Source organism: Poecilia formosa, unplaced genomic scaffold (genome assembly GCF_000485575.1).
Source record: "Poecilia formosa unplaced genomic scaffold, Poecilia_formosa-5.1.2 Scaffold446, whole genome shotgun sequence".
In the NCBI taxonomy this organism is placed as follows: domain Eukaryota; kingdom Metazoa; phylum Chordata; class Actinopteri; order Cyprinodontiformes; family Poeciliidae; genus Poecilia; species Poecilia formosa.
The window spans coordinates 360,160-370,359 of NW_006800385.1; the positions used below are offsets into that span (position 1 = coordinate 360,160).

Genomic DNA, 10,200 nt, shown 5'->3' on the forward strand with positions numbered 1-10,200 from the left:
TAAAGAGACAAAACACCAGCAGAAATCAACTGTTTTCATTCTAGATTATAGCACAAGTATCTTAGTACAGTTTAAATTAGACAAAACTAGCCAACAGGTAACTCTTCAGCAGTCAGGGGGTCCAATGTGTGGTCCAGGGGCCACTGGCAGCCCGTGGATTGAGTTTGTGTGGCCCCCAACTGCAGTTCAACAATGGCCTGAAAGTGATTTACTTTTCATTTTTAAATCAGGGTAAAATTATAACACATAATTAATCTTTTAATTAAAAAGCTTTTAAGATGAGAATCGCATCAATCCTGAGATTTTTACTGAAAAGCCGATTTTACTCAACCTGAATCAGCTTTGATCAAATTTATTGAATTAAAAAAGTCAAATTCTGTTCTTCTGAGAATAAGTTTGTCCTTTTAATACAGCAAATGTGCAAAAATAATTTTTATGTTTCCATTTCCTACAAACAACAAATAAAAAATAAATCATTGGCTAGTTTATTTAATTGATGTTAGTTTTCTTTTCCCCTTTTCCTACCCCAATATGAGTCAATAATTCCTTTAACTTATTGGCAGATTATTTCACTTAAAACAAGACATTTTTTTCAGTGTTATAAGCAAAATAATCTACCAACAGAACTAGAACATTTTCACAAAAATGAAGGAATAATAGACTTAAAACAAGCACCTACGTCTTACTGAAAAGTTTCTTTTGTCTTATTTCAAGTTAACTAAGATATATGCACTAAAAACTAAACAAAAATACTTGGCAAGATTTTGTGTTTTTGCAGTAATTTTCAATCAAATATTGATAATTATCAAACGCAGTGCTGCAGTTTTCATGGAAAGTCTCTTTAAAAGACTCATTTCTGGGATGTTTCTGGCATCATGTTGTATAAGGTTCAGTTTTATTTAATCAGTTCAGTTGCTGCTTTTAGAGCAATTTGTCTGAAATAATGAAGTGGTTTGGTGGCAACCAGCCCACAAACGTAAACCATTTCTATTACGCAATCGATCAATGCAAACTGCTGATTTTGGACAAAAACAATGCAGTCATCTGCATATGTACAAAGATATTTATTTAATATGAATCTAAAAAAAAGCATCTAAAGAAAACATTTGCAGTGCTTTGTCTTTTTAAACATCCATCTGCTTTATTTCTCATTTTCTCTCTTTATATCTACTTTTTGTACTGAGTTTTATAGAAAGTTTTGCTTTTAAAGGTTTTTCAAGAGTTAATTTTGTAAGAAATGCAGCTTCACTCATTAAATTGGTCTAAAAGAAGATATAGCTGCCTTTATATGAACCAAAAACAAGCAGAAACATGTAATGCCTTTAAAACTTTACATGATACCAGTAAGAGAATAATTTTGGAAAAGTGCAACACTTAATCATCTGCATAAACACAAATATCTTCCTCTTTGTTCCTCATGATGTTCCAATTTCAATCCAATCATCTATAACGTCTGATCACTACAGATCAGGAAAGTAAAAAAGCAGACAGTCACCTGAAAATCAAACATTTCTGAGCTTTTGTCATTTCTCCTTTTAGTTCCCAGATGCCTGAAGGTTATCTCAAAGGACGAGAGGATGACGAAAGAACGGCGAACTGATGGCGAAGACGTCAGAGACGAGAACAGAGGTAGAAAAGGTGAAAACGACACAAAGCAAAGATGGATCTGAAGGACGAAAAAACTACTTTTATGTCTACAGGAAATCTTTCCTCTGCTTTGGTTTGACTCCCTTTAAAAAGAAAACTGTCTGCGTTTAATCCACAATGTTATGCACAAACACTGCAAAACACACACACACACACACACACACACACACACACACATAGGGAGAGAGCAAACATTAGCTCAGAAAACACACCATGAACTCTGGATACAAACAGCAGCCTAAGGCTTGCAGATGAACACAACAAACATGCCGAACGCTGAGATGCAACTCGGTGTAATGAAGTTCAGCAGCAGCCATGAAAACACAAAACACAATCCAGATAAAAGCTCCACACAAAGGCAACAAGCTAATCTGCTAATCCCACAAATCTTCTCTGAGCATTTCCTCCCATATCTCCATAAATGTGACAACAGCAAAACGTCCAGAGGAGGCAGAGAACCCAGAGCAGAAATACTTCAACGTGTTTTTATTCAAAAACTAACCGCAGCCGCCCAATAAAAGTATGTGGTAAAAAGTCTGAGTGACTGATCAGTTTATCAGTCATTTCAAACAGAGCAAAATATAAAGTTAAGTGGAAATTTTGGTATTTTAAGGACCAAAATGACAAAATAAATTTTCTAAAATTAGTTTATTTCAATAAACTTCTGAAACTTTTGCAAAAACTGCAGGTGTGAGTCTGGTGGATTTCTGGTTAAAACATGTCTGTTTTTCATTCAGTGGGTAGAAAATCCAGAAATTTTACTCAAGTAAGAGCAGAAATACTTCAGAATAAAATTACTCAAAAGTCCAATGCTCCTAAAAAAGTTACTCAGGCAAATCTAACTGAGTAAACGTAACTAGTTACTGCCCAACTCTGCCTTTTGCAATAGGAAAACGCTTTTCTGTCTAAACAGAAAATTAGTTACATTTTTAGATTAATAACTGAACCAATTGAATTATTTTATATTCATTTTCTCCAAAAAGCCCCCCTCAAAAAAACCCCCAGATTTAAACAACTGGACTGGAGTTTTTACAGTGAAAACAAGCCCACATGCTGCGCCGAGGGGAATCACAGAGACAACTAATAAACTTAATGCTGAACTTTCTGTCGTTCAGCTGATGCTCTCGCAATGAGCTCAGCAGTTTTACACTTTTACAGGAACACACTCAGGTTTTCAGAAACAGGTTTTCAGATTCAGGTTTTCTTCCGTCGATATGCTGCTGGTAACTGATGGCTGGATGATTAAACTCAAATAAAAAGAGAGCTGCAGCCAATAAAGGTCTTAATTATCGACCAAAGACTTTTATTTTAACCAAACTCTTCCACACTGAATAGAAACAAACAAAAACCCATTAGATAATCACATTACACTGATAGAAATTAATATTTTTTATGATTTTTTGCTTTTGTAAACATTTCTGCTTGCACTGTTTAAACTCAGTGACTTTCCTGATCGATTTAGCAACATTTTAGACAAAAAAGTAAAACAATATTGGCAAAAATCAGAATCGGAAGATCAGGATTTTTAAAGATTGATAATTGGACAGAAAACTGCAATCGGTGAATCCCTGATAATCATTTCATGACGTTGACAGAAATGAGTCATTTTTGCGTTTTTGAAAAATGATTCTGCTGCGATAGAGAGAATAAAGAGAAACTTGAAATAATTTCCTGCTTCCTGAACAAATGCAGCCAATTTTCCACAACTTGACCAAATAAAAGACGAAATAGAAAAAGAAGAACAAGAGTTCAAGCTGATAAAGAAGACAGGTTCTGGTTCCGATCTGGTTCTGATCTGGTTCTGGTCTGGTTCCGATCTGGTTCTGATCTGGTTCTGGTCTGGTTCCGATCTGGTTCTGATCTGGTTCTGGTTCTGGTTCTGGCTCTGATCTGGTTCTGGTTCTGCCGCCCAGCAAACGGACTCACTCCGTCAGAAACGCGTCACCTTCTCTCGCTGAAACAAAAACAACCTGTGATTTCCCCGTCGGTTCCCCAGATTCGTCGCATCAAACCAACAACCATCAGCCGCCATGACACTTTCAGCCGCCATGACACTTTCAGCCGCCATGACACTTTCAGCCGCCATGACACTTTCAGCCGCCATGACACTTTCAGCCGCCATGACACTTTCATCACCCACTTTCAGCTGGCAGGTAGAGGCGCCCCAAAACGACGCCCTAAATATACGGATGCAGCAACAAGAGGAGAGAAAAAAATAGAGAAAGAAAGAAAGAGGGAGGATGCAGAGAGACGAAGAGTTCAGCGAACGCCAGAAAGAAAAAGAAGGACAGAAAGAGAAAGAGAGAAGGGAAGTGCTCTTTATTTCAGCCCTGCCTCCATCTTTCTGAAGCGTTTTCATCAGACGCCATGTTGCCGGATGAGCAGCTTAAAGCAACGGCAACAAAAAACGTTTTGAAAATGAGCAACAAGGACGCTTCACTGCATAAACAATAAATCTACCCACGTAATTCTGTTTAGTTTCTAGAGAAAATATCTTATTGCACTTAAAATAAGACAAAACTAACTTACAAATAACTTGTCAACAAGATATATTGGCCTGTTTTAGGTAAATATTGATGGGAAATCAGATTATTTCACTTACAACATGGGGAAATTAAATAATCTCCTTTTCCCTCGACATATAAATAATAAATAAATAAATCACCTTGTTTTACCAGAAAGCTTCCAGATGATTTTAAATAATAATAATAATAAATAAAAGGGAGATTAAAAAAAATGCCATTTAAATACAAAACAAGTGAGTTACAGACAGTGAAAAAACGGAAAAACTCTTTTCTTCACAAGTTTTGTCACAACATGCGTTTGTGACAACAATAAAAGCAACAATTAAAAATATTTATTACTGTTTTCAGGTCCTGGTCTTAAAAAAGACACTACTGCTCATAAAGAAATGTGACTTTTATCACTAAACTGCACACAGTCACTCCAATTAATCATATTTACAGATTTATTGGCAGTAAAACTAACAATCCAACAACAGTTTAAACACATTAACTGGAATTTACTGACAACAACAAATATAAATTCTTACAAATGAGAAATGATGCAAAAAACGTCTCAGATCTGCGTCTGAAGCTCAGCTGTTATTAGGGCCGCGACAAAACCTTCTTATCACTCACGCTCCTGAGTGTGTGTGTGTGTGTGTGTGTGTGTGTGTGTGTGTGTGTGTGTGTGTGTGTGTGTGTAGATGGAAAAACCTCACTGCAACAGCAGCAATCACACTCCGACTGTCAGCAGAGTTCACCAAAGTAACAATAAAAACCTTTTATTTTGTTATTTCACGGTGAGGCGACAGCCGCCTCCTCTGAACCCAATAAGCCTCAATTTATTTTATTTTGTCCATTACACTGCAAAAACACAAAACCTTACCACATAGATTTTGTTTAGTTTAGTGCAAATATCTTAGTACACTTGAAATACGACAAAATTAACTTACAAGTAACTTTTCACCAACATATAGAAGTAAATAATTCATTAATATTGATGAAAAAGTAATTATTTCACTAATAACAAATCATTTTTCCGTTGTTGTAACTGAAATAATCTGCCAATATTAAGGAATTACTTACTTATTTCTTGCTGAAAAGTTAATTATAAGTTAGTTTCCTCTTATTTCAAGTGTAATAAGATATTTGTTCCAGAAACCAGATCAAAATTACTTGGTAAGAATTTGTGTTTTTGTAGTGTATGTAGTCAAAACACATAAAGAGTCTTTCAAAATTCAAATTAAAGTTCAAAATGTTCCAGAAATATTGATTGGCAACAGTCACAGCAGAGTTTTCTGCAATAATTACAGACTGTTTTTCATAACATGCATTAAAAGTTATAAAGACAAACAGATTTTGGCTTTTTTGAGCAAAAAGAAACAGAAAATACCAAAAACAAGAAGACGGCCATGTCATTTCTTTAGCATTCAAAGCGAATCCTGAAGATCTGATTTTAAAAACTTGCCCTGGATTGAAAGGCCGGGTATAAATACGGCCTCAGGTTGACAAAACACACAATGAGGAGAAAAATCAGAGCCCAGCAGGCAGCAGGAAGGGCTAAGAACAGGACGAGCCGACTTACAGATGGAGAAACCGAGCTGTTGGGGAGGTAAGGGTCCGGCAGCATCAGGAACGGATACCCGGGATACGCCGGCGACTTATACATGCCTCCATCTTGTTGCTTCGACACTGAGGTTAAACGAAAGAAGAAACACAAAAATTATGTTTACAGGTTCAAAAGCAACTTTACAACGTCTTTCTCAAAAGCTAAATCTGACGGCTGGAAACAAACACGTCAGGAATAAGCGTGCATGCAAAGCAGGTAAACTATTACCAAGCGGTTGCATCATGTCGCATCCTTGCACGAACGCAGACTAGATATATATGTAACAACAGCAGCAAGCCGTCACCTGCAGCCCAGAGGCGTGAACTACGTTCACTTCCAGCTGCAGCCGCCTTATTAAGCGAGGGGCCTCTCTCTCTCTCTGGGTCACACAGAACTGGGTTATTTACCTGCTCAGACCGAAACTGCAACACAAAGCAATTAGCCACAATTGTCACTGCTAAGCATTTCTGGACAGATTGCAGTTCTGCTAATACAGATTTCTACTGGTTTCAATTTGTCTCAAGGATCCATTTGAAACCACAGAATCCGGTTTTGATGAAGACTTTTCCTGAGACGACCCCGACGTGATAACATTTCTTCTTTGGGTAAGGACTGAAATGAGAGAAACGGCTGAGGGAAACCTATAATTAAAGCTGCCAAGTAAAACTACACACTTTCAAAATGTGCTGCACACAGGGAGGGAAGTTACTCTGTTCTTTTTGGGTGGCAAAAGCAAAAAAAACTTAATCACTCTTTTCCCAAAGTTGAGAAAAAGCTGCAATTTTCCTTCAAAATTGCCCCTAAATGCCAAAACATGAGCAGATCTCACTGTGACAGGGATAATTTCACAAATACTAGAAAGGAAGACGCACACTATGATTAGCATTAGGTGATTTCATTAATAACAGCTTTCTTAAGATGAAACAGAGCCACTCTGCCGAAGAAGTGACAGATCTGAGCGACAGAGCTGAAGACATTTTAAAACACAAAACATTAAATTTACTCATGTAGGAAGTCAGTTAAAGTCAAACCAGGCAAAACACAACAAAGATCTCTGCACAGAAACACAAGTAGAGCTGAACTGCACTTTAAATGTGAATTATTTATTAAAACAGACGTTTCCTTTTCAAATCAGAGTTAATCTTCCAAAACTATTTGAGTGCAGCGTAGCCTGAACCGCGCTGATAAAATGTCCAACCTTTCCTCACAGTCTCTCTTAAAAATCCTTCCAGTGTGGAAACATTGAGTTCGTCTTTAACCGTTTCATCCTGAGCTGTTTGTGGAAAACACGTCTGCTGGCGATGAAAGGGTTAATGTGACCAAAGCTACACTTTTCAAGCAGCTAAGAAATAAAAATAAAACCTTGGAAAAAACTTATAATGTAAGGACGGAGCAAAGAAAGCTTAGAAAGATAAAAACCCAGAAGTGCACCAATCTGGCCTGCTCCAATTTTTCTGATTCAAATTTTAACTAACACCAATTATTTTCAACGATGGAAAACAGATGAATGAGAAAAGAGTTTTGAATCCCATTGTATTTAAGAAGTGACCAAATTATTCCCACTTGTGTTTCTGACATTTCATCAAATAAAATGGAGATTTTTAGGTACAAAAACAACAAGAGTTAATTATTTTTAAATCTCATATTTACAGGATTTGATCTGAATATTAGCTCAATCTGGTTTAGGTTTGGTATTTCTTCTAGAAACTCTTTGATTTGATGCATTTAATACGTTGAGGGAAACAAAAATCTGTTTCTATTGTAGTTGGAGTAAAAATCATCCGTTTCTCTGCCCGATGCTTGGCGCTATTGGAGCTCAAAACTGTTCTTCATGAGATAAAACTGGGTGAATTTTTTCATATTTTCTCTTCATCGTCATAGTTACGCAAAGACACCCAGGACACACTGAGATAACTTTTCATTAACTGCCCAGTAACCGAAAAGGTTCTGACTTTTCATGGATTAATCGGTTAATTTTGTGGTTAAAAACTGCTCGTCTTGACATGGGAGGCGTATTTTTTTGAGCTTTGAATGAAAACAACAGCGCAGTCCTGCTAACAGGTGATGGATCAGAGGAAAGCCCGATAACTGGACATCTTTACAGAGTCTGCTTTGAAGTTGGTTTTAAAGCTACAGCGCGCATCCCGTGACCAAAAACACTGAAGATTTTTATTTTTTAGTCATTCTTAGACAGAGCGGCGCACTAATGAGTATTTTGAAGTTTCCTTCTTACCTCCGTCGAGATGCTCTCGGTGTTTGTCCTGGAAGACCCTCTGCTCGCCCTGCTGTCCCCGTCTGACCGCCTGGAACAACAACAACACTCGGACTCAGGTGAGGCGGAAAAAACGCCACTTTTTTATCCACTTTATCTCACTTTTACGGCGTGTTTTCACTCCGGGCAGCATGGGAATCCCACCGCTTTTTACCCCCGGAGGCAGAAATTCTGGTCTCATTCAGCGCGTAAAATAAAACAAGTTTACACACACGCGCGCGCGCACGCACACGCACACACACACACACACACACACACACACTGAGCCACCTACCGCCGAGGTCGGACTTTGATTTATTTCCGACTCGTTCACCAGAGAGGACTTGAGGTCGGCCAGGTCTCGCTCCGTGAAGGCGTTCTCCTGGATTTTCTCCTCCTGCTCTCCTTCGTCTTTGAACGCTATCATCTCATCATTCGCTCCCAGGTCGTCTCCTCCGCCGCTACTGAGCTGAGGCATGACTACTTCCCTCACCTTGGACTTTTTGCCCCCACCTCCTCTTGTAAAGTATGTTTAAAAAATTTAAAAAGTATGAATAAAGAAGTGACTTTCTCACTTAAATAGTATCCTCAAGTGTGGAGCGCCTCCAGGAGAAAGTAGGGAAATGTTCGCCCCACCACATGCAGAGAAAAAGTTGAGATGTGGCGTCGTTCCCCGGCTGGCTGCTTGGTGGAAGACCAATGTTTCGCTACAACAGCAAACAGCTCATTTGAGCCCAAGACAAGGCGAGGAGTCCCGGCTTCAAAGGCGCCGACCGCTTGATTGACAGGTCCGATGACTTGTTGGGGGGTTGTACGATTGTTTCTGCAGAGGGCTGAGCCTCTTAAAGAGACAGCGCCTCCCTCTGCGCCGCTCAGCGCACATTATTCATGACGCACAGGGCCGGATGCGCGATATTCACGGCCCACTCAGAAAAAGCAATGCATTGTAATAAATATGTAATATTCAGTAGAATTTCTCCAAAATAAGGAAATAGATGAGTAGATGGATGTAAGATAAGAAAATCCTTTATTAGACCAACAAGTGAGAAATGAAAAATAAAAAATATTACAATGTAGAAAAAACACCATGATAGCTAAACTAGAGATTCAAATATGAAAATATCAATATATATACAAATAATACACACACACACACACACACTATACATACATCATTTAAATATAATATTGACATTATATTATAACATTTATATAACATTGAAGTTATTTAAATAACTTCAATGTTATAAATAATTATAATAAAATATAATATAAGCATATTTAAATGAATAATACATATTAACATATGTAAATATATATAAAAATATAATTATATATATTTAAATTTATAAATTATATTTATGTATGATTTTATATATTTTTTAAACTACAACTGGTAAAGTATGACTAGTTTTAAATAAAAGATTTTTCTTTAACTTGACTATGAGTAAGTAATATTCAAATTTAACAAATTTCATCTGTTAAATTTTTGATATAAAATTCTAAAATATCTAATTTAATATTAATTTAAATAAGATTGATGATGTAAAAGAAAGATTTTTTTGCACTTAAAGAAGAAAATGTAGATTTTTACTCATAAATAAAACAACGTTGGATGTTTTAATGTTAAAATCCACATTGTTGATTTCTTTTAATTTAAAGGAAAGCAGACTATACATATGAAAAATAGAAACAAATTGTGTAAAAACAAATTATTTATATCCACTTTTTATTATATCACCTTCCTAAATAACATACATATTAAATATAACATAAACACTATGATCCCAAATAAATAAGTAGATATGTTTAAATCCCTCAACACAAAGTTTCCATGAACTTTTCACATGACTGTTAGCAAAGTGTGCAAGTAAACTTTATTTATGTAGAAAACCTAAACAAAAACATTAAATTATGTAATGAGTCATTTAAATGTTCTAAAGACAGAAAATAAGCTTCACTAAATATATGGTGCTCCATAAAATGTTTCACTTTTTATCACTTTATGACCACAAACCACAATGTTTTATTGTAATTTTATGCTAAAGATCAACACAAAGTAGTTCTTAGCTATGAAATTGACAGAAATGACAAATCATATTTAATTAAGAATAACAAACATTTTATAAGTCAATATTAATGTTTTATTTCTGTGTAAATTAAAATAGCCAGGTGTGTAGTTTAATTGA

General features: G+C 36.4%; 1 protein-coding gene across 7 annotated transcripts in view; it reads right to left on the reverse strand.

The window, feature by feature from the left end:
- tcf7 (transcription factor 7) overlaps window positions 1-8,835 on the reverse strand; it is an 84,426-nt gene extending 75,591 nt beyond the window's left edge. For 2 of the 7 annotated variants that reach the window (XM_016663802.1, XM_007577574.2), the window contains exons 1-3: window positions 8,307-8,831; window positions 7,994-8,063; window positions 5,737-5,843 (exon numbers count right to left, since the gene is read on the reverse strand). In XM_016663802.1, the coding sequence (XP_016519288.1) occupies window positions 5,737-5,843; window positions 7,994-8,063; window positions 8,307-8,489 (360 nt within the window). In that variant the 5' untranslated portion in view covers window positions 8,490-8,831. Of the gene's footprint in view, window positions 1-5,736; window positions 5,844-5,988; window positions 6,081-7,993; window positions 8,064-8,306 lie in introns of those variants that run through there. The other 5 variants (XM_016663803.1, XM_007577577.2, XM_007577579.2 and 2 more) reach the window with 4 other exon arrangements.
- Window positions 8,836-10,200: the final 1,365 nt, after the last annotated feature.